The following is a 26,163-nucleotide window of genomic DNA, read 5'->3' on the forward strand; positions in this document are numbered from 1 at the left end:
TGTCCATCTCCATGTTGTTCTTGGCCTGCCTTATTTGTGCTCGCCAGGTGGTGTCCAACGCAAAGCCACTTTGGGTATCCTTTCCTGAGACATCCTGAGTACATGACAAAGACATCTTAATCGGCATACTGATCTCCTGGGATATGTTCTTGGATCTTGTCTTTTTGTACAGGTTGCCATTATAGATGGTATTGGGCCAGTAGATGTTGCAGATCTTCCTAAGGCAACTGTTATGGAAGCCATCTGCCTTGCTCATGTCTGCTTTCACTATTCTCCAACATTCAGAGCCATAGATATCCACTGATGTAACATTGCTGTCGTAAAGCTTGATCTTTGTTCTGAGGCTTGTCTGTTTAGACTTCCAGATGGTTCTGAGCCTGATAAAAGCTCCTCTTGCTTTATTTATTCGGGCCTTGATGTCGTTTTGGGCTCTGCTATCAGTGCTAATGACATTTTTTCATTTATTTAAAGCCTATTTGTCTGAGGTATAGTCCTTTTCTATACCTCAGACAAATAGGCTTTAAAACAAGTGAACACATTTTCCCAAGGTTATTTTTTCCTTTTTTGATTGTTTTGTTCCTGACAGGGACTTCAAATTGCCCATTTTGTAAGCAACCATTAAGCAACCTACTTCGGTGGAGGCTGCATCCGAAAGCTTACGATCATGTCACACACGATCCGTTTGCAATTTGTATGATGTAGGCCCACATATGTGGTGCACAAGCAGCTTAATTGCTTTCACATAAGATACATTTGCATTGCACAACTGCTTCACGGATTCTCTATGCCACAAATAATGTAGTATTTACAGTAATATTTGTACCAAAAAAGTAGTTCTACCAGAAAGACTCCGGAGAATAAATAATGTAACAAGTATACATTTATTAACAGCTCAGCAAGCACAATTATGATATAAAGTTATTTGGCGTAGCCCCTGTCCGTAGCTCGCATTCTGAGGGTATGGAATCTGCATTTCCTGCCTGAAGACGAAGGCAGGGGCGCAGCCGACCCCCAGGGAGGTATAGGAAGGGACCGTCCTGGTGGTTGTGGGGAGGATGGAGGGGAAGCAACCCTCTTGGTGGTGGTGGGGAGGATGGAGGGGGATGAAGGCGTCAGCATCTGCAAACTCAGACATGTGTAAGTTTCGATCTTTCATAATACAAGTATTTAGAGCACGATTGGATAATGAGAAGGTAATCAGTGACGTAACGATTCAGTCTTCCCGGCAGAACTTACGCTAAAGCTTTAATATTTTGTATTATACTGTATTATTTTGATTTTAAATCCAAAAGTTGTTCAAGTTACTGGAAAGGAATTGACTATGCCTTTTCTCTTTTTTACAGTACAGTAATACAATGGTTCAGACGTATTTTACGTTAAAACAATACATATAATCAACACAATATTCTATTTAGTACTTCTACATAGATTTATATATGTATTTGCTCAACCAAAAGCAAAATATTTAAACATGGTACAAATTTTGTATCATAAACATAACCATTTAAATGACATATAGTTCAAATTTACCTGCCTGGGTTTTGTCACTTCGGTCTGGTTTACTCTTGATTGGTGACAGAGCACTGACACCAAATTACATTTAATTACTACAATAATTCTTGACTTTCTCAAAATGTTTTGCTAATCTGTCACAGAATGGAAAATACCGGATTGTGGATATCTGCAGCGAAGGATACAGCTATGCTGCCTTCAAAAAACGATTAGATGAAGGTATCTCAGGAGACAGGAAGTGAAGCTAACAAAGGCAGTATTTTTTCAGTTTTTGAACGCAGCCGCTGTGTGAGCGTTTCAAGTTTACTCGAGCTGTACGCTCTTCTGTCCGCGTGTGTTGTTGTGTTCTGTGTACCATGCGGTTCGTGTTTATAGCTTCGAGCTCTCATTGGCTGCGTGTTCATATAATAGGCTTGTTCGACTTGAACTAGCGCTGCACAGACTGATCGGTTTATGACATCAAAGTACAGCGAGAGTGATTGAAAAGCATACGGAGGGTCTGTGCAGCGCCTGTTCGAGTCGAACGAGCCTAACGTTTTGTTTGAGCACATGAATTGTAATTGACACAAACTTGGCTTCTATCAATATGAACATTAGCGGTGGCTACGATCATATTACGTTAGTTTTCAGCTCGTATACACAAGTTTTTGAATTAGCGTGAACTTTCGAGCAGCATAGCTTTTTAACCGATCATTATCCGACAATATTAGAATGTCAAAAATTTCAATTCTATTCAATTAGAATAGATAGGTGTCTGTGACCCATCAAAAATACCTCTTTTTAAGATTGCGAATATGGAAACATTTGGATTTGTGCCGAATGTGAGACCAATGCCATACCATTTCACTTTTAATTTAAATAAATTATTTTTGACTTGACGTTTATATGTTGTTTATAATGAATGCCACTACAGCCTTTTGTGTTTTCTTCTATAATTTAATTTATTTTTCGTTTTTGCTCTTTTCTGAATAGCATAGCTACCGATAAATGTAAAGGATTTTGTTGTAGAGTGAGGGGAACTAAAATATCCTATGCTATATGTTTATAGTGTTTATAATGTTTGTAAATGTTTTGTTTTATTTACCGGCATACTAATCAATTTAATTAAAAATAAAGTTATCGGGTGTTTTTGGTCCAAGATTAAGGTCCTCTTCTTGGCCATAAACTCTAAAGGGCAAGGCTTCTAAACTGTGAATTTTTAGGGGCGTGATATTAAATGCCAATTGTTTTGAGCCATCACGTTGTGTGTGTGGGCGTTCTGGTGCAATATGGCCGGCGTCACAATATGGCCGGTGTCGCATCATACAGGTAAATGCTACATTGGTGGTGGTAAAATATATTCCCCCTTCCATATGTAAAGAGATTTGAGTACCTAGAAAAGCGCTATATATATTTAATGAATTATTATTATTATGATTAGTTTATTGCTACATTAATGATAAATGAGACCCCTTGTGTTTGCAGTCCTGTGCCAGTTTGTCTCAAATGGGTGTAGTTTTCTTTTCATTACTAAGGCCCGCAAGTCATATGGTGGCCAGGAAATATGGTGGATTTTAACTATATGCATTTATGGTGAATTTTTTTAAATGTTCATTTTAACCATAAACAATGCGCTATCACTTTAATTTAGTGTGCAGGACAGCAACAAATGTTTTGACTTGGTACAGAAAAGATTGCTCTGCTGCTGCATATGCACCGCTGGTGCAATGCATGTGCAGTTTGAATGCTCTAACCTGTTAACATGGGTAATAAAAAAAATTGGCTACCGAATACGTGCTGCAAATGGATCATGTGTAAAATGTTGCTGCCCTTGCAGGCAGTGAATTCACAAGCAGCATTTGAGCGTGATGGTACCTCCCGAAACTGATTTCAATTGACTTCTAGACGCATAACGGTCTAATAATCTCAAGTCAAGTCAAGTCATCTTCATTTATATAGCTTAACAATGTAGATTGTTTCAAAGCTGCTTTACAGTGATAAACGTATAATTTAAGGTAACAGATTGTTTTGGTTTTATAGCGGTTCTTGAATAATGTTATTTTCCAGCTAAAGTTAGTTTTGATTGATTCACTACCGTCGAAAGGATAATTTGTTATTAAATTAAGGGCCGCTAAGACGACACCGTTCTCTCTACACAGACTTTAAACGCGAACCTGGGATAAACATTGATGGCGCTCACGTGCGCATCAATAATTAATTCTATAGTTATGTGCGTTTGAATATATGTGCGCATGTTTGTAATTCTCTACAAACCAAGCCTAAAAAAACTACTTGTCCTGCCTATAAATTTGATACAGAATTTTATTTTATTTTATCACTTCGGGGTAGATACGCAAATTTTCCACAATGCTTTATCTGTAGAGTGATAAAGGGATCCTCCATAGGGAGAGGCTAGTTGGCACTTCTCCAATGAAATAGAGAGAGTTTTGGTGAATATTTAATACAATTGACATTGACATTGGCAATACTAATATATCTCTATAAATTAAATAAAAAGTTTAAAACACAAAAACTGACCACCAATCAGAACTTTCAGACACCATTTTATTTTTTAGCTCAATTGACCCTTCGCAGGGAGCTTGATTGACAGGTGATCTGACCAATCATACTTCGCCATCCACCATTTTGTCCGACAAAGCAGTCAGGAGAGTTAGATTAACATGGGAGGATTTGAACTTGAAAAATGGAGTGTACTGACGCCTTTCCGCGGTTAAAACAACATTCCTTCTTATGTTCCTTAATGTTTTTTTGATGCTATGAATTAACTAGAAGGAAGAGATGATCGGTTCACGAGCAGCTTTAACTGAGACTCTACAGCGATCTGTCAGACACATTAAAGAGCCACAAAACAGTATTTATTGTTTAAATTTCTTTAAAAAAATGACCAAATTTGAAAGGTGAGATTTTGTTTAATATCAAAAGTAACCCAAAAGTGACCTGGTCTGTCCTGTCTGTCAGCGCGTTGTCAGTGTCCTCTCTGCTCCGCGATGTGTTCCCTTTCGAGAGGTCTCTCCTATTGTGTACGCTTATGCTATGGGAAAACTCCTTTTTTGCAGAGTAGCTGCACAGCAGACACATATGAGCGCGGGCGCGGTCATTGGCTGTGCTGCGGCAACTGCACACTTCACCCCCTGATGCGCCAGATCCTGCCAGAAGGGGCGTGGTCCAAGGCTATAAAAGAACCAGCCTCGCCTAGGAAATCCAGATTTATCTCCTTCAGCGAACTCTCCGAATGTGACGAGATGGACCTCTCCACCCTGCGGGACCGTCTGGCTGGATTCTCCGTCAACGACCCTCCACCCGCTCTCTCTCACCCTCTGCTCGAGCCGCACAAAAAGAAGCGACGTTCACAGAGGTTTCCAGAGCGGACGGAGATGAGCGAACACACGCCAGGTGTGTTCCCCCTGATGCACCACTTCCCCACGTGTCTCGCAAGAAATACCCTTCACTGGTCCTCTTCACTCAGGTGGACCAGCGCCCCTCTCTGCGAGCGGCGGGTCTCGTCTCTTTCGGGGCTTCGGACGAGGAAGAGGAAAAGAATGACAGACTCTCAATTGCTGCATCCAAATGCGACGAGTGGTTGGGCTCCCTTTCCGGCCACGCCCTGTCGACTCAAGCCAGCGCGAGGTCGAGCATTGACCCGGAGCTTCTCTGCGTGCTGAACAAGGCCGTCAAAGACCTCGGGCTCGAGTGGTCTTCGCCCGGTTAGCCCTCGCGCAGCAGGCTTAATGAATGCCATTTTCTCCCCTCAAAGAGGTGGTGGCCGCTCACCTCTGTCCCCCACCGCTGCAGGATGGAAGGCTAAAGCGTCGCACCCATCTAAACCTTGGCGCGCCACTTCAGCTCTAGCTAGCCGCCCATACTCCGCCGCTGGTCAAGATGCTTCAGCGCTACACACCATGGCTGTCCTCCAGGTGTTCCAGGCTAAGCTTCCACTCACTGGACGAGTTTAGCCAGGACCCGGAGGCATTCAAAGACCTGCGCAGCACCACAGACCTGGCACTGCAAGCCACTAAGTTAACAGCCCAGGCGATCGGTCGAAGCATGGCTAGCCTCACGGTGCTCGAGCAGCACCTCTGGTTGAACTTGACCGACATGAAGGATGCAGACAGGGCGGGTTTTTCTCGACTCCCCTATCTCCACCATTGGTCTGTAAGACACGGCTGTTAAGGGCTTCGCGGAGCGATACACCGAGCCTCAGAAGGCGTCGCAAGCAATGCGCCACTTCCTCCCGAAACGCTCCAGCTCTGCATCGAGTCACACTAAGAAGGCACCATCTCAGCAGGTAAAGCCTGCGCCCGTGGTCTCTCAGCCCCGCCCAGCGGATGAAGTCTGTCACCACTCTCACTCTGCCAAGTGCCAGCAGTTCACGGCGAGACGGGGACCCCAGCCCAGGACTGTGCTGGACAGCGAACCTCGCAAGCCTTCCTAGTCGTGAGAAGAATAAGGGAGAATTCGAGTCCCGCCGAGGCCGGACCAATCTCCAAAAGACTTCTCAAACATTTCCCAGCTCCCTCCTCTCAGGCGGCTGTAAATGTCTATACTGCAGTAAATGGGTCTGTTATAAAACATGCGCACCTGCAAACAAATGCCGTATTTTGCGGCGACACAAATAAAGCATGAAAAGAGCTCTTTTCTGTCTGTCTCACATAATACCCTACACATAAGCACTGTCCCCACAGTAAATCTTTCTCCAGCTCACGCTGTGAATGTAGATTGTGTGCCCACGACAAAGTGCGCACCACTACACATAAGCACTGTACTGACATTCCCAAACTTTCCCCCAGCACACGCTGGAAGTGTAATGAATGTAGTTTGCGCACCCACTGTAAAGTGCGCGCGCCTAAAAGCAAACACGGGTTTAAACTCCCTCCCGTCCAGCACGGGACAGATAATAAATGTAGGACCCACTAGGAGGAAACGACCTCTTTGTGCGATTCCTTAAAGGGGCTAGGAGATTAAACCCTCCACGTCCCCCTTCTGTGCCTATCTGGGACCTATCAACGGTCCAGGAAGCCATGAAAGGGGCCCCATTTGACCCGCTGAGGTCCACATTTCGCTCAAAACCAATCTCTTATTGGCGCTCATGTCAGTTAAACGAGTGGGGGACTTGCAAGCACTTCCTGCCTTGAGTTTGGGCCTAACGACTCCAGAGTCGTCCTCAAGCCACGTACCTAAAGTGCTCTCGACTCTGTTCAGAGCGCAGGTTATTTCGCTGGTTGCTCTGTCCTAAATAGACGACGAGAGAGACGCGAATTTGCTTTGCCCTTTTAGGGCCCTCAGAATCTATCTGGAGCGTTCTGCCTCATTCAGACAGTCAGAACAGCTTTTTGTATGCTTTGGTGGCCGCACGAAGCCGTCACAAAGCAGAGACTATCGCGCTGGATAGTGGACGCTATCACGCTGGCCTATGAGTCTAAGGGCCTCCCTTGCCCCTTAGGTGTCAGAGCCCACTCCACGAGAGGTATGGCTTCGTCTTGGGCTTGGTCGGGTGGAATACCCATTCAAGATATTTGTGAGGCGGCCGGCTGGGCCTCGCCGTGCACATTTATACATTTTTATAACTTGGAAGTGCCCGCTTTTCAAGTGAGGGTTCTTTCAGTATAACAGTGAAACACATACCCTAGGGCTCGACATATGTCTGGTTAAGGCCATTGAACTAAGGTTCTATATATTCCTATATGAAGCCTGTTACGACCGGCTTATACTAGGACTCACACTTCCCTCTTCATAAGTCTCAGGCAGCTGTCTCGGGCTATAGTATGAGTGAAGTTAGCACGCACGGCGTTTCGAAGCGGGTTCCCATAGCGTAAGCGTACGCAATAGGAGAGACCTCTCGAAACGGAACTACTCGGTTACTAACGTAACCTCAGTTCCCTGAGAGAGGGAACGAGTATCTCGTAGCCCGCCGTGCTACTGTGCTATGATCTGGGTTCGCTTCAGTTGATTAACCTGGATTTCCTAGTCGAGGCTGGTTCTTTTATAGCCTTGGACCACACCCATTCTGGTGGGCTTTGACGCATCAAGGGCGCGAAGTGATTGGTTCCTGTGGCTAAACCGCCTCGCCGCAGCACATCCAATGACCGCGCCCATGCTCATATGTGTCTGCTGTGCAGCTACTCTGCGTTTTGAAAAAATTGCTTCAGTATTCTCGAGAAAAGGAGTTTTCCCATAGCATTCCCTCTCTCAGGGAACTGAGGTTACGTTAGTAACCGAGTAGATTTTCACTGCGTGAGAACATGGTGTTGCGTGAGAGCGACATGGCTTGTCGGACATAGCAACAGTAGGCCTATCTAAAGTGGGTGGGTCTTTGCGAACGGTCAATTTAGGGTGTACTCACACTAGGCACGGTTGCCATGAACCGGGCCCGAGTACGATTGTCCCCCCTCCCCACTCCCCCTCTGGCCTGCACTCACATAGGGTTTTTCAGCATTAGTGCCGGAGCACGCTTATGTCATTATGGTGCGACGGTTTCGGGATAAACAGGAAGAGCGGCGCTCTCTGAACTCAATGGAGTCCATCGCTCTGTTTTCTTTGTGGATAATTTTGTGTCGTTTGGTCCACGGTGGTCCACAGCCCTCTCACAGCCTGTTGTTAAACAGATGTGTCGCCTTAGTGGCGCGAAAATTTTCACGTAATCGTGCTGCTCGTATGATGAGGTTTGCAAGGTACCAGCTGAAGTGCAGCAAGGACTTTGCAGCTTTGATTACGGACTACAGTTCCCGTACACGCGTCCTGTTCCGTGCTCCAGCACAGTTAACCGCGCCCGAGTCCAACTGAACCATGCTCTGGCCCACCTCTTCCAAGCGGGCCAGGGCCGGCTAATCGAGCCGCGCCCGAGCACGGTTCGGAGCACTCACACTAGTCAAACGAACCGCGCTTTGGTGGTCAAATGCACTCGGGCACGGTTCAAACTGGCTAGTGTGAGTACACCCTTAATTAACGTACAGGATAGTGGTATATCAGCGAGGGATACATCTATGCTGCCTTCAAAAACATTTCCAATAAAGGATATGTGCAGTAGATAGGATGTGACACGATCATAGAATTCGGACATGCGTTCCTACCTCCTATGCTCCCTATGGAGGCAGTATTTTTCAGCTTTCTGACAGTCATAGTGTGAGGATCTACTGAGTAAAATTAAAGCACAAGCTTTGCATGTTTGGACACTTAAATGCTTCTAATCAATGGCTGACCGTGGATCTATAAGATGTTTGAAGGTGACAGCTTTACTCTAACCACATATCATCCTCAAACTAAATGTCCTTCCGTTGTTTGGGACAGAACAACACCAGGGGGACAGGAATGTGTTAAACCCAAGCCTTTTCCAGATAAGACAGAGCTGCAGTCCTAAATCTCTGAAGGCCTTAAGAATGAGTCATCCTCACTGCCTCAGAACTAAGAAAGCTGTGAAATCAATTCCATATGCTATAATTAAAAAGCGTGCATTTCACTATCATATCTAATCTTGCACAGCACACTTCCTCCTCTACACTCTTTATCTCGTTGTCTTTTTGTCTCTCTCTGACTGGTTTTTTCCTAATTTTGCTCTCGGGCAGTGATACACCTTCATTTGCTTTCTGATAACTTCCTGTGAGTAAAACAACATAAACATTCATTATAGAATAACAAACAATTCCAGTCTAGAAATCTCAGGAAGAAGCTTACAATGTGTGAAGAGCAACAACCGGACAGTAATACTTGGATGTTTATGGTGGTTATCATGAACAGGAAGTCATGTGGTCAAACCTCTAAGGATCAATCTCGTATGTATATGCGTAATTAAGATAAGCAGGAAAAAAAACGACAGGAAGTCTCCCTCTCTCTCTCTTTCTCTCTCTCTCTGTGTGTGTGTGTCTTTCTCTGGTCAAGAGTTCCTGAGTAACATAATGTAGCTGTTCTCAGACGTATTTAGGATTACACACTAATGCATCTCTGACAGACTACTCCCTATATGCTAAAATCATGGCCTGACCTCTCTCATTATTCTCAGTGTCTTAAGAATAAACGTTGAACGTTACTGTCCTATCATTACAATCGGTGTAGAATGCAGTTTTATCATTTCTGTTATCAGTCTGAGCTAGGTGGCTGGATGTGGTTACTCTCTCAGACACATGAAGTTTGTCTCAGAATAATTGTTTCAAATGAACAGCGATGCCTGGGTTTCTTTTAATCCTTATGCTACAGATTTTATTCTTTTTAACTACTTCCTGCATATTGCATGTTTACATTCTTGCAAAAAATATAGACACACATACCCACTTGTATACACATGCATACTTATGCACACGTTCAATTATGTGTTTTACTGCTGATACAGTGATGGGAAAGTTACATTAAATCACTTCCTCTTGCACTGACAGTGACTGAATATTGTTGTGATTTATATTTTTTTCATTTAACTAAATGTATTATTAATAGTGTGTAGTGAAGAGCATTATAATCATTATAAACTGACTGTAATGTAGTGTGCAATATTTCTTAGACATGTTTGCACTAATCTTCATGTAACATTCTGCTACAAAATATCTCTTTGAAAGAGAAAAGTAAATGGTTATTAATATTTTCTTTCAATTCTAATATGATATAGGCTATAGGCACAATGAACGAGTGATGCCAAAAGAGCTACCCAGTTATGCATTAAAATTGTTAAAATGAAGTATATCAATTTATTAGAAAACTTACCATGACAGAATTTAAAGACATTTTGAGCTTCAGGATTATACAGTAAATGATAATAATGAATATCAATAGTTTAAAAACCTATATTTTAATAGTTTATATTTTAATAGTTTATATAAAACATATATAATCAATATTTTAAAAAACTAATTTGATTATTGGAAGAACATATTACCGCCAGTAGTTTAGGCCAACATATGTAATATATAATACGTTAATATAAATATGTTTTAATACAATATGACATCTTATTAAATTAATTAATTTATAAAACAAGTTATTTTTCATAATTCTATACAAAACTGATCCACTTACTAATATGCTAATAATAATAATTTAAGGGACTCTTATACAAGGAGAGACAAACAAATGTTTGTTTATATATCATGGTGGGGATTTTTTGGACTACCATTCTTATACTGAGCTATGATATTTTCTACTTACTCTACCTAGAATGAGTCAGACATTATTGTATTAAGCCATTATCCTTCCCTTGCTGTAAATTAAGTACAAGTTTAGCTAATTTCTTGGAGACATTTGGTCCCCAAAATGTAAGCAACCCCTGAGCCACACACACACCATGACAGATTCTACTATACCCTGTATGAATGGGTGATGAGTGTTGCTTGGCTGTTCTGTGGTCACATGACTCTAGAGTGGGCGTGGCTGTGAGTCCAGCTGGTGTTGCAGGCTGACTCAGGCACAGAGAAAGAGGGACAGAAAGAGAGATAAAGAGCTACTAATCGAAGGGTGAGTCGCTATCTGCTCTCCATGTTTTCTTCTGTTAAAACAGACTTTCTCTGCGTGAGTTTTATATCTCTTTCCAGAGTCTCATTCAGAGAGGCTGTAATGCTTTTACAGAGCTACAGACTGCGTGACGTGCGTGCGTGCGTGTGTGTGTGTGTGTGTGTGTGTGTTGCTGCATGCACAAGTTTCCCAGGTGTCCTAACTGTGTTCTTGCCAGTGAGGAAAGGAAGCAAGTGAGAGAGAAAGAGTAGAGGAGGTTTTGGCTAGCGTTTGTGGAATTTTGTACTGTGTTTTAAGACCTCTCATTCTCTTGTTTGTCTGTGCATTAAAACAGATGATAAGCTCAGTGAACCCCTCCTTTACTTTTCTTCCACCCCCTCCCTTTCTCTCCGCCTCCTGGCCCTCTCCTTTCTTTGTGTGGGGTTTGTGTCATCACTGCTCGCAGTTTCTTTCTAACGTTACCATCAGACATTTTTGATCCTTTCTTCTAATTAGTTTACATTGGGCCCTGCCCCAGCATTCCACATGTGTCAGCTGTTGACATTTGCTCTGAGTTTATTATAAATACCCAATCACCAATTATTTTAATAGCTTCCTATGTTCATTCTCTTATTTTTGTGTTGCATGACAATATAGTTTCTGTTGTTTAATTGTTATCATTAACATGTAAGTTAATGGACCTGTTTGTATTTAGCACAGATTTGTTCTGTTCCATTAACATGTAAGTTAATGGACCTGTTTGTATTTAGCACAGATTTGTTCTGTTCCATTAACATGTAAGTTAATGGACCTGTTTGTATTTAGCACAGATCTGTTCTGTTCCACTGTTTAACTTCTCATTCCATTTGTCAGTGTCAGATTACTTCCAGTCATTTTTTTTTTACAGTAACAGAAGTTCGCAATCTATCGAGCACATCGATCTTTCAGGTGTGTTTGCACTTTGTTATAAACCAATTACAAAAACTTCTGTCATCTTCAGTTACATCAACATGATATGTTCAGCAGAGTTCCTTTTTCAGATAAAACTCCACTTCCTTATATATCGACCCAATTATTTAACAGAAAATCCTTCCACATCTGTAGAACAACTGCCCTTCAACCTTTTTCTTTTGCTATAATAAATTATTCCACTACAGCTTTTTCCCTTCTTTTTCGAAGCTTTAACCTATTTGTTAAACATCATAACACACACACTTGAATATTTGCCATGCTCTAAATGTAAAAAGAAAGTAAAACTTTGAGTTAGTAGCCAGTTGGGGGTTAACTTTATTAGGCACTGTAATTACTTTGTATGGTATATTACATGGGTTAAATCTCAATGTAAGAATGATCGGTTCTGAAATTATGTGAAAATGAAAGAGAATCTGTTGTTGACTATTTACATGCGTGATAAGGAGTGCATGCGGAACATAAGAATGCTTGTGTCACCACCATACCATATCACATTTGGCTAAGATTGGCCATCAGTTTTATTAATGTTTTGGACATGTTAAAATGTGTAAAGCCTCAACCTCAATTTCCTTTTTTATTCTTCACAATAGTGGTAAACCGATAGGCCTATATATTGATAGGCTGATTCACCAATATTTGCATGTTTTGGGTTTGTCAGCTTTGGATGATAACCGGACCTGCTTGGTACTTCTTCACTTCACTTCAAATGATGATTACTATACTATATATTTGGGCTGTAAATGATTAATCGCGATTAATCGAATCCAAAATAAAAGTTTGTGTTTTCATAATATATGTGTGTGTATTGTGTATAATTATTTTGTATATATAAATACACACACATGCATGTATATATTTGAGAAATATTTGCATTTTATATACTGCATGTATATTTTTATAAGATTTATATTATATATAAATAGAACTATTTTATATATAAATAACAAATTTTTCTTAAATATATACATGCATGTGTGTGTATTTATATATACAAAATAATGATACACAATACACGCACATATATTATGAAAACAAAAACTTTTATTTTGGATTCGATTAATCGCGATTAATCGTTTACAGCCCTACTATATATATATTATATATATATATATATATATATATATATATATATATATATATATATATATATATATATATATATATATATATTATTATACTATACATATATATATATATATATTATATGTAGTGAAAAAATTACTTAATAATAAGTGTTCATTTCAGTAATTGTCTTGCAGTCATGATATTATATTGGCACTTTTTTTACCACCTTGATCTCTAGAATTCACATCAACGCTTAAAAATTAAACGGGTGTATAATATATTATAATATATTTATAACATCTGGTTAGTGGCATTAATGGCAAACTAATTAGACAATTCTGAAGGTTTTGATGTAGTTACAAATATCTGGATTGTTACCGAGTCTCTCTGTGGCTTCATTTTAATATTCCTGGTTTCATTTAAAAGTCATATTCATCCTCTATTAAGCGTCAGATTAAACATTTACATTATAGTGCTGTAAATATGCATTGATTTACTTGTGATCTGAATCAATAAATAAAAATGACATTTAGCTATTTGTGATCATCAAATTATAATTTTTTATTGTGATCTTTTTTCACATGGTTCTTTTGGTTCTCTGCAATTTTGCTTGCCTATAGCACTCACACTGGCTAAGTTTTCCTTACTAGAAGATTCTCTGTAGAAAACTATATTTTAACACCCTTCGTCACCATCTGCTTGTGGCATGTACTGGCAAAGGTTGAATTCTCAAGGGACGATTAGAATGAAAGATGAGTCTTCCAGTAGCATTCTTCATGCTGAGCATCAGAGTTCAGTCTACAGATCAACATTGAGTAGTTTACAGATTCATCTGGCTTTTAACAGAAGTTGTGAGGTAAACTAGCTGTACACAGCTCAAAACAGATGGAAAAGAGAACGTCTTGAATACATGCCTAGCTGATATGGTTGTGCATTGGCAGCTTTGATAGTGTTTGATGTATGCTATCAAAGGAGTCTAAATTTACCTCATGAGACACTGAAATGAAAATCAACACAAATATAAATTGGATTACAGTACACTTCTGGTTGTTTCAGGGTTATTAGATAGGCTTGGGCTTCTTTAGAATTCCTCAAGGATTGGTGGAAATTTATAATTGTTTTAATTAATTTGATCAATTTACAACAAAAGCAGCCAAATATTAGCGATAAATGCCACACCTAACCATTCCCCCCATTATGCCAGTCAACAAAGAGGAAAAACAACAACTGAATTTTAAAATTACCATTATTATATAAAATGCTTGTCCAAGCCCACCGTATAATACCTACAAAATTGCAGGTTTCCCAGCAATGTCATGTTTGCTTTTCTTTATATTTAAGGCACTGTTAAGTCATCTTTTGTGCTATCACCATCCCATATTGTATTGTTGGCATTTGGAATTGTCCCATATTGGAATATTGAATAGATCTACTATGGTGAGGAATAGCAACCTAATTGCTAATTTAGTGTATAGAACCTGACTTGAAGGGCTTCAGTCCAAATATCCTCAGAGCTCTCCAGTTCATTAGAAACACACACATTTTTACACAAATTATGATAGTTCACTAGATTTTGTTTCTTGTAATGTGATTGTCTGTTCTAATGAGACTTGAGGTCAATGTTTCACTCTTTTGTCTGATGCATCTGGTGAACACATGAAGCATGCAAATATAATCTGTGTCTTCCAGCTGGTGCCTTTTACATGAAAGTTTCTAGAAATGCTCCATGTAACTCAAGGCTCCATATATCTGCTTTAGTCAAAGAGAGACATAAAACTTTATTACCGTTTCCTCCTTCAACTTCATCCTGGATCTGTGGAAATGGCGTCTTGTGCTTTCCTACTGCTTGTCTAGATCTGGCTATACACACCGCATGGTTTCATACAGTTATTCAGAGTGGACTGAGTGTCACAAATTGAGGATTTGCAATCAAAATGAATTAACTCGAAAAGATCATTCTTCTGCCACAAGGATTTTTTCCCATCGGACCACATCTATGGGAGATTGTGTTTAAAATTTGCAATAGATAATTCAGCATTAGTTCTGCTGCCTGACTTTCCTTGCACGTATTATGTATGGTTATTTTTGAATTCACATAGTTACTGTGTTGGGAGTTTCCTGAAATGTCTTCAGTGTGGTATCAAAATAAGGTGGTATAATTTCCTTCCTCCTTTATCATGTAATTCTTTCTCTTTTCAGTTAGAAAAGCCTTAGCAGCATTTACATTCTTAGCCTAGCATAACCGAGACACGTTTAAATACACATTTAGGGCAACTGTCAGGTCTAAGGCTTCATTGGCTGTTGACACTAATTGTTAGTTGTACAAATGCTTTTCATTCAACTGACTTTGAATGTCTGTTGCCAGACCAAAGTCCAGTCACAGGGGCCAATATACTCTAAACACGGGCAAATTCCCAACTGTTCTGGGTCAGAATGAAGACAGAATTAAATTGTATGTCGCCCGTGAGGAATTAATTGTTAGATGACCTTGTTTCAGTGCTTTTCTGTGGCTATATGGTTTCTGTACAGGGTTGGATCAGCTTCAGAAGGGGGACACACAAACTCTTGGTTTCCTAAAGTGAAAACAGGAAATCGACCATGTCAGATTTTTGATTCAGAGTGAGAGAGTTCTCTGTGGTTTTACATGTCTTGGAGAACTCAATGGAAACATGAGATCTGTGGAATACTGAGCTATAGTTGGGGATTTTGTGTTGTAAATGTTGTAATTTTCAGAGAGAACAAACCCGGTCATACTTATAGATGTATCTGATGCATACTGTGGTCTTTGACCAAACTGCAAAATACAATATTAAATGTTCCAAACTATTCAGAATTTACTATTTGAACAGCTTCATAAAGAAGTGACATAAGATAAAAGGCAATCACATCAATTCTATAACAATACATTACATGAGAAACATAAATGTGACATTTAGCAAAAGCAGAATGTGCATGCAAATCTGCTCGCTTGAGTGTGCATGGACACACTTTAGCGGTAGACCCTATTTCCTGTTTGTTAGCACACTGACACATGTTAGTGAAAATATAGGCCACAAACTTTGCGTGAGAGACAGGATAACTGCCACTGAAGCTACATCTTTTCGAAACTGACTTGTATTGTTTTCTGTAAAGAGAGTTTTTGGTTTAAGAGCTGTGAAGATTGAGATTGACTGACTGGCTGAGATTATGGTCTTGTGTATTAAAGTCCACAGAGTGGGCTGTCATGCCTTGAGCTCTTATGTTGCGTGTGGCATACAGCGTCTGTGTCAAATCTGTGTCATCATCATATTATTATTGGCTTTAAATATGTTATGGTGTAGGTTTTTGTACCAATTTGTGACCTATAAGAAACAAAGCTTTTTTTTGCTTGTATCTCTTTTGCTATGCCATATACAGTATATATCAGTGATGCGCGGGTCAATGTATAAACAACCCGCACCCGACCGACGTTTTCAACTAACCCGCCCGCAACTCGGACCGCAAAAAAAAAGAAAGAAAATATTGTACCCGACCCGCTTCCTGACCCGCATTTTTTTTAAAGTAGCTAGTAAATGCTCATTTTAGTCATTGGGCCATAGACGGAGGAACTAGGGGTGCGCATTTTTCTGAATGCTGTATAATATCGCCTAGTTTTTGTAATAAAGGCTTGATTTAGGCTATTCATTTATTTCGTTTCATTTTCTTAACAATTAAGATGCTGCATGTGTTTATCCAGTCAAATCGAAGTGTGCGTCTCTCCCCTGACTTTCCCAACAAAAACCCCGCCCCCTCTCAGCAAATAGCTACATAAAACTGACATTACTGAGCTATGTGCGTTTAAAAGTAGTCTATTAAAATGGCACAATGGTATTGCTCAGTTCAACGTGTTGGGAAATCGGGCATTTTGTACCGCGTCAGCTTTTATTCAAAAGTTAATAACGCACTCAACATTCAAAAAGTAAATAAGGATTTCCCACTGTCATCTCTGACTGAGCTCGTGCGTCATCCTCGCGCAGTTATTCAGCCAATAAAGTGTAGACCTATGAATTTCATAGAACATTGTGTCTAGTACTATATAAATTACAAAGGTTTAATTGGCATCTTTATTTCAAACGACCCGACCGACCGCGACACGAATATCATTAAAAATATTTTTGGATGACTCGTAACCGCGGGTGACCGCAGGTGACCGCAGGGACCTGCTCACTTTGGATCAACCCGCGCATCACTGGTATATATAAATCCCATAAACGGGTATGTTTATTCAGGTCCATACAGATTTTATGATTTAAAGGTGCAGTATGTAATCTTGACAGTGGTTGAAATGAGTACTGCATTCCAAATTCAAAATATTTTTTTGAATAAAAAACCCCCTCTCCTCAAGACTCGACACTCACGCAGGTTGCCAGATTGAGGACACACAACAAGAGCTAGCACAATTGACAATGGAAAGCGAGGAGACTTGCAACACTGTAATTGATGAGTTGATTTATTCTTGGTTTAATATGCTCCCGTTGATATAGATTTTTAGATGAATGCCGAGGCTTTTTAGGTTGGATTGAATATGTGATATCTGACCCAGTTAAGCCCCTTTCACACAGCGCGTTGATCCTGGGAAATTGCCATAAAATTGCTAGAGTGCCTTCTCTGTGAACGCAAACACGTCCAGGGATTGATGCCGGGATCAATTCCGGGATGTGGACCTAGTAACATTGCCGGGATCAGTCCCGGAATGTGTCCTGTGTAAACAAAAGCCAAGACCAATGCGCTGAAGCTGAGATTGTTCAACGCATACGTTACACGTCACATCCTGACGTCACGTGTCTTTACGGGATGTGTGTGAACGAACTCACAGATTCCGTAAAATTCATGGCAGTGTGAATGAACCAAAATCAAACGATCCCGGGACAAATCCCGGGACACATTATCCATGTATTTTCCGGAATCTCTGTTTGAAAGGGGCTTTAGTTTGCTGGCTTCCATGGTTGCAATACATAGCTATGTGTTTTTCTACAACTGGAAACCGAAAATACTAACGATTGAATAATGTCAAATAATACTGTCGAAATACTATTGGGTAAATTGGCAGTGGGTGGAAACTCAGACTCAAACTCAAAAACAGACATTCCGACTCGGAACGGAACGCAAATTTCAAAGGAGAATAACTGGCTGAAGTATTGTTTTTTTAAGGGAAACAAGTATTTAAACTTAGCACGTTTCCTAAATATATGCAGACATGTTATGGTAGTTTTATGCTTTAGTACAGTCAAAAAAAACTACATGATGCAGCACCTTAAGTTTTTTATTGGCTGGTAAATCAATTTCTAGGCTAACATATGTTGTAGTAAGAAGTAAGTAAGATTTTTCATATGCTAATTCCTTTTTGTAATTTGGTTCATTTATTAGTATTTTTTGAATAGCAACCAACCTACAACATGTTTATACAGTTTCTCTGCATATTAAGCTAGGAAAGGAAAAAGTTTTTGTAACATCTAAAAAAGTATGTTCCTTTAAGGCCACTTTTAGTGTTTTAGTGCATTATTTTATCTTTCTGTGGAGTTACAATCCAAATACAGTATTTCATGCTTACTGATGATTACTTTGATGAGATTTGATGTGTCTTAGGTTAAACATCTTTTTTTTTTTTTTTTTGTGATTTTTTTGAATTCGACTAAATTCTAAATCTTACAATCTTATATGTTTAAATCAGGACTGATGAGACAGCATCTTATAGTAGCATAATTTGTCTGAACAGTAATTGATGCTTTTTAGACTATGGCATTGTGTGCATTATGTTGCTAAAGTGCCTAGATAATCCATTGTTTTTGATGGTGATATGGAATCTAGCTTTCATTTTAAATGAGGCTCACCAAAAGAGGAACTAATTGAGATTGATTTACAGTATATTTTAAATCATAGTTTGTGTGCCTGTGTCACTGCCCCCTTTCATATTCATGCCTCATTTTGTTTCTTAGCAGATGGCAAACAACAGGTGCTGGCATCACCTACTCGCAGGGCAGCGTAGTCATGTAACCAATGGCACAAATTATGGTTGTGTCTCTGTGTATTAAACCATAATTAACATGACCACATGTTGTGATAACTCAACAATCCAGCAAAAATCAAGTCAGCAAAAACCCTGCCTTAAATACAGTAATAACTATTTGGCATACTCTGAACATGCAGTTTACATGGTAGATTTTCCCTCTGTCTTCTCAAAACTACAGGCTAAACTTACTGGATAACATTCCACTTTGGGATTAAAAAACTGTGGTTCACTCAAGTTTGAAGTGTGGATTTCACATGTGATTGACTATTGGGTTAACATATGAAAAATATAGGTCACAGTAAACCATGAGGCTTCCCTGAGGCGAATGGAACGTTCTAGGCCTCAATGCTGAACCTCGTTGATGGGTTAGGTTTACCTAGACCTATCATTTTATTTTAATTGGCTTTAGGAGTTTTGCCAAAACTCCACACAATCTGAAAGACTGCATTAATCACACAGTGTTTGGAGCCAGAGGCTGAAATGAAGGTGGAGCCTAAGGGGTGTAGTTTGCCTGGTTCTGCTCTTGCCTCTTGTTATGTTATGCCAATATGCCTCTAAGTTGCAATTCATTTGTGAAAAACGTGTGTGTATGAGTCTAAATTGGGACTTATAAAAGCTTTTCCTGTACAGGTGGCCAAATCCCGATATGAAATCACTCATTTACAGTGAGGGGTTTTATAGAATGATTATTCAGGATTTGTTATAAAAGGAAAAGTGACAAATAAGATCAAGTATATAGTGTGAGAGACCCCAGCAGTCACCTTATGGTGACCACTGTCTATAACATGTTTCTAATTTGAATAATGAGTAAGACATAAAAGCACATGAGCACACAGCATGGTTAGCTTGCTAATTCTATGCCTCACACTTAAATAGCATAGGTTAAATTATCTGGACAAAACATAGCTGCTTGTGGTTCGATAACTGTCTAGTGTTTTAGGTTAAACTTTTTAGGCTTGTCACTCTCTGTTTTCTTAGAAAAGACTCTGTGAAGTAGTGTGTGTAACTCACTGACAGGAAATCATTTTTTCAATGTTTTGATAATGTACATAAGCCACAGAGGAACACATGCAAAACAAGTTTTGCATTTGACTAATAGTTCTGACTTGACTTCTTAGACGCATGAATCATACCTCAAAAAACATGGTAGTGAAATAATAAAATTTAAAGCATATCAAATTTAGATAAAGATTGTTATTCAAAATTATAATAAAACTAAGCAAAAAAGAACTGCTATTTGGCTACAGCCATTGTCATTCTCAGTTTTGTGTTTTATTGAACTCTACTCTTATACTTCATACTTAGTGATATTTACAGATGTGTAAATTACAGCATACACTGTGTTGGTTAAGTTACAGATTAGGATTTCATAGTTTCCACCTCAGGCATCTGATGAAGCAATAGTGAGTTTCATAAGTTATGTTTGTACATGCCTATACCTTTTTTTGTTATTTTTTGTTATTGTTGTTGTGTAATATCACCTTGCATTATCATTCGGATATGCTATATTACTTATGTTATTGATTTAAATGTTATTTATTTATGTAATCACCAGTGGCATATTTGGGTATATGTTTGGGGGTTGCCTATATTCTTCTTGGTGAAAAATATTGGCATTTGTGCAAGTGTCTAGACGCTCTATGAAAAGAGGAAGCCACATTTAGTCGTTATAAAAGAAAAAGCAGCTATCATGTCCCCTCCCACTCTCACATGTTGAGTGTGTGTCACTTTTTCACTGTCAGACACATTTTTCAACAACTTTGCAGACTATCCTTTCGTCTTCTGGGTAAGTTTGTGGTTATCAGCGTTTTTGGTATCTTTTGGCAAAGTTGATGATCAATTGATCATTTGAGAAGAATTTAGTTTGCGCTGGTTTGATAAATTAATTAAGAGCTTGATAAAAGTGGTTTTGTAAAATAATGGTAATTTAGAAAATAAATGTTGGAGTGCACAAAACATTGATGTAGCTATATAATGAGTGTATGCTCTTATGTCTACATGTGTGTTAAGCTGAGGAAACTGTATAACTGTTGTGGGTTTTCTGGCCTATACTTTATTTCCATGTGTTCTGAGATCTGGTCTCTTTTCAGAAACATATCAATACAATATTTGTTTGCTCATAAATATTTTGCACTACGTTCAGTGCAACCAGGAATCATACTTTTTTTTCATTTTACATAAAATTACATTCAAAATATGAGCAAATTTTGCATAATTTAAATGTGACTTTTACACAAAGTGAAAAATGCTGTTTGGTTCAACTGACCCACATCTAGTGGACCACTAAACTTCTGAATGCAGTGGTAATGCTTGTCAAGCTGCCATTGTGCCATTTCTAATAGCAATGTTTTGTCATAGCAGCTTGCAGACAAACCAACTTTAATAGCTCTGAGAGGGTCTACTTTATTCTGCATATGCACATGAAAAATGTTCATTCCAAAAATGTTGCAAAATAATCTTAACCTGATCGGTCTCTGTCTTTCTTTCTGTCTCTCATAATTTCATTAGGGCCAGAGGTCATTACAAGTATTTACGGCAATATGGCAGACATAGGAAAGACACCTGTGGCACGGAGTGAGAACACCAGCAGTGAGTTTGGCTATGTGGGCATTGATGCCATCTTGGAACAGATGAGGAGGAAAGCCATGAAACAAGGCTTTGAGTTTAACATCATGGTAGTGGGTAAGTACAGGTGTGAGAGTGCAAGCACAAAAATGCATGTATGCTTTTCATTAAGTACAAAATCCCCATTTAATATCACTAAATGCAAATGGTTATGTCCGTAACTTTTGGCGCTCTAGCGGTTAATAATCCGAAATGCATGCGTATTGCGGAAGAACATTGTAGCCGGAGTTACTTCTCTCTGTTTATGTCTATGACGAGTCACAAAGGTACTGGGCTACTCCGCAGCGGTACGACCCGTGCCAGTCTAAAATAGTCTGAATATAAACACTTATTATAGATGTACCGTAGTGATTCAGGATAAGATAAAAAAACGGTTTGGAAAATGAATTCATGATGTACTCGCTTATTATATAAATTTAGTAAATGTTGAGCAAAAAATAAAGTTGCGGACTGCAGCTTTAAATAGAGATAGATCAGGGGTGTCCACTGTCCAGTCCTGCTCCTGGAAGGCATCTGTCCTGCAGAGTTGAACCCCCAATTAAACGCACCAGAACCAACTAATCAAGGTCTTAGTAGGTATACTAGAAACTTCCAGTCAGGTGTGTTGAGGCAAGTTGCAGCTAAACTCTGCAGGACAGTCTGTGGCCCTCCAGGACTGAGTTTGGACACCCCTGCACTACATTTTTCAAATACAAATTTTAAGAGGGTCAAACATTACACTCAAATTTAAAGTTAACATGAAAAACATGTACTTATTATTATTTGTTTATTAAAATAAATGTAATGAAGGGATAGTCAGTTAAAATTTGGCCTGGTTATAAATTGGCTGGTGACCCGTGGCCCGTGTTTTTTTTAAAACACTTGCTTTAAATATTCTCCATCTTTCTATATTTTAAATGCCTGGTATGAACTGTATTTTATGTAATTCATGTTTGGAAAACTTGGATAGCTATGTCCAAAAATAAAATAAAAATCACTTTAATTTGGTTATGGAATTTAATCTATGCATGAGAACTATTGACCTCGAGTTTTGCACTCAAGAAAAATGCTCTATTAATGGAACTACAGTATTTCAGCTAATTCAGTCAGCCATAAAAAAAGATTAATGGGCCGAATTTTGAATATTTCAGTCGAACTGCCCAATTTTTCAGGAGAAGCGCGAATAGAGCGTCTGGCGTGATTTCAATGTTAAGTCAATGTAAAGATGCGTTTACGTGCGTCTGGAATTCCTGCGGCACGAATGAGGCGTTTAGCGTGGCGCGGTAGACTCGAATTCGCGCGAATGAGGCGCGTGAGTGGTGCTTTGTGCAGGTCGTCCAACATTCTAAATCTAACACAGTATATACATTGTAGTTTATACTTTTCAAAGAGGGGAGGGATTACATAGAGGAGGAGGGGACTCTGAACAAAGCATGCAAATGAAGTATACAGGTTTAGGAACCCGCCCTAGACTCCAGAGTGTTACCCATCCTAATCCAATCAGCATAACTATTCAAACGCATAGAGGCTAATCCAATCAGTCTAACTATTCAATGACTGGGGCTGGGGCTCGGGCTCCAAGAGCCATTAAAGACAAAAGGTGAGAGTCTGACTCATTTAACTTAGAATAGGAAAAAAAAACAGGTCTGGCAGGAATGTCCTGCTGGAAACTCAATAATCATCATTTATACCTCAAATGCTAAAATCAGTCTACTAAACTTTCTCAGTTTTATATACTATTGTATTGGAAGCTAAATTAAACATTTAATAAATTTGTAACAGGCCTCAATAAATTATTTCTGAATGAGATGAAGTAAAACTCACATAATTAAAGAAGTCGTTTGACCTACGTTATAACGAGTCATTGATGTATTTGATCTTATATGTTTCATATAATAGAACCGAAGCTATAGATTGTGAATTTAAACATTTCTCGTTTACCAGTGGCAAACGTCAGGAGGACTTGCCGAGGTAAGGCTGTTCCAGGCGGGTTACATGAGCGCTGAGCGCCCGGTGATCGCCTGGATCTCACAACTCCGAAAACGTCAGATCAAATTTCTTAAATAGGTGCTATCTTTATAAATAAACCACAGATTTGAGCTTTAAACAACAAAATTCTCGACTGAACAACTCTTAAAACTACATTTCGTGACACAATAACAGTAGTATTTTTAAATTTCGCGGCCTTTCTTGCAAACAGACCACCTAGCACTTGCCCCTCCCACAAGAAACGGATTTCGCCTCGGACTCGCTTTGGACGCGCGAATACATTAAAAATGTTCGAGCGTCAAACTAGACGCGATAGACGCGGATTTGCTCTATTCGCGTTTGGTGTGAACGCAGCATTAGGCCGCTTGTTTGGTGCACCCCAAGGTTTGGATGGCAGTGTTCACACTTTGGATGTATTCACACCTGCCTTGTTTGGTTCGATTGAATCGAACTCAAGTTTGTTTCCCGCCTTGGTGCGGATCTTTTGGGCAGGTGTGAATACAGCAATCGCACTCGGGTGCGGACTAAACAACCAAACCGAGACCCTAATTTTGTATGATCAAGTTGCGTTTTTTTAACAAGCGGTTTAGTCATAGCCAGCTTAAAGGTTTTGGGTACATATCCTAGAGACAAAGACGAATGAATGATATTAAGAAGAGGATCAATGACATCTGGAAGCATCTCTTTCAGTAGCTTAGTCGGTATAGGGTCTAACATGCATGTTGTCGATTTAGATGAATTAACGAGTATGCTAAATTCTTCCTCTCCTATAGCAATAAATGAATCGAATTTTTCCTCGGGGAGACTACAATGCTCTCCCTATATTTGTACTGTAGTGGACGGTTGCATAGTTATAATTTTGTCCCTGATATTATCAATCTTATAATTTAAGAAGTTTATAAAGTCATTACTGCTGTGTTGCTTGGAAACTTCTGGGTTTGAAGCTTTATTTTTTGTTAGTTTAGCCACTGTTTCAAATAAATACGTAGGATTATGTTTATTTTCTTCTAATAGGGTTGAAAAATAAGCAGATCTAGCAGCTTTTAAAGCCTCTCTGTATGCTATACTATGTATGTATACTAACAGAGCAATCGCACTAGACTGCATTTTAATTAAACCAGACCTGCCAAGTGTGATCACAACCTACATGTAAGTGAGCAGGATGGGTTCTAGCAGTGGTGTAGCCTAGTTTTTAATCATAGTAAAATCTCCTAACAAAAATATTGCTTAGCGTAAAACATGTTGAAGATTAGTGGACAGGCAGTCGATTCATTAAATAAGCTATTTCCTCACACAAGCGGTTTATTAAGTGTAGTGAAGCCTCTTCTCCATTAAAATAAAAAGGCCTCTGGTCTAAGTAACGCCACAGCCGAGCGTTAGCATTAGCCGTTACGCTTTTTTGGATAAGGTTGCAGGCTTGTCTTCTAGTGGCTTTAGTTGTACCTTTGTAAGTGACGTCAGATCCAAGTCACATGCCATGGAAGCCCCAATGGTCCAAAAGTCAGTGCTTCTCAACATAGACGGGGTGAATTTATGAATGAAAGTGTGGAAGTTCTGTAACAAAACGATGTTGTCACGTACCCTCGTTCTTTTTTAAGTGGGTTTACAGAAATCCTTGACCTTTCCTAGTGGGTATACGGCATATACCCGTTTATCACGTAGAATACACCACTGGTTTCTAGTCATTGCCATTTCATCTTGGATTCAAAATGGCTTGGAATCTAGTAGAATCTTGGAATCTTTCAGTTACTAGCCGAGACCTTCTGTTAATCTTCGCTCACCAGCCACACCACCCAACAATTTCACCTCTAGTGGTCCAATATGAATGCCCTGAATGTCCCCAACTGACTCTTAATCATGACCTTGGTTCCAGATTCAGACTATATTATTCCTATATATGCCACATTCACAGACCCACGTGCATCGGTATGGAACCGCTCCACAATATGTGTTGACTTCCTGCCTCCAGCAGTATATATCCCTGATTTTATTTGTTTTTCTTGGCAATGTGTAAAACTCTGAAGCATGGAACCTGTAGCCACTTGCATAGTCTTAGAAGGATTGTTTTGTGATGGTGCTGTTTGTCTTTTTCTTTGAGGACCTAAGAACTGAGATAAAAGCTTTTGTATCTCTGAATGAACACGTTGATGTTTGTTTCAATCCAGTACTTTGGTAAGTGAATATATGGGTAGTTAGAGGCTTTACAGAAATATTCAAGACGTGTCCATGGGTTTATAACTCTTTAATGTCCTGCGTTCTTTAAGCTGTTAATGAGTGATTTTGTTAGTTTGCAGAATGTCTTCTGAGGTTTGTCGTCTAACTATAATCCTCTAATCACTTTTTATCAGCTCCTTTAGGCTTGAACATATTCAAACATTTGCAAACATCTAATGGTTGGAGGTTACTTTCAGGGATTTTATAGTTCATTATTTATCAGTTACATGCCCACCAATATGCCCCACAAGAATGTTCAATCGGACATGGTTAATGCTTTCTGCAGTGAGAGCATCTGCCTGGCTGCTCCACTCAACTGATTCCAGCTGCAACCTTTGTTCTTGCTTTATCATAGTTGTCAACGAGAGATC

General features: G+C 39.4%; 1 protein-coding gene across 5 annotated transcripts in view; it reads left to right on the forward strand.

Annotated features, from left to right (window-relative positions):
- septin9b (septin 9b) overlaps positions 1-26,163 on the forward strand; it is a 99,208-nt gene that overhangs the window by 59,348 nt on the left and 13,697 nt on the right. For 3 of the 5 annotated variants that reach the window (XM_079629580.1, XM_079629582.1, XM_079629581.1), the window contains exon 4: positions 21,494-21,667. In XM_079629580.1, the coding sequence (XP_079485706.1) occupies positions 21,494-21,667 (174 nt within the window). Of the gene's footprint in view, positions 1-10,733; positions 10,945-20,689; positions 20,772-21,493; positions 21,668-26,163 lie in introns of those variants that run through there. The other 2 variants (XM_079629584.1, XM_079629583.1) reach the window with 2 other exon arrangements.

Source organism: Phoxinus phoxinus (genome assembly GCF_949152265.1).
Source record: "Phoxinus phoxinus genome assembly, chromosome: 11".
NCBI classification, from domain to species: Eukaryota; Metazoa; Chordata; class Actinopteri; order Cypriniformes; family Leuciscidae; genus Phoxinus; species Phoxinus phoxinus.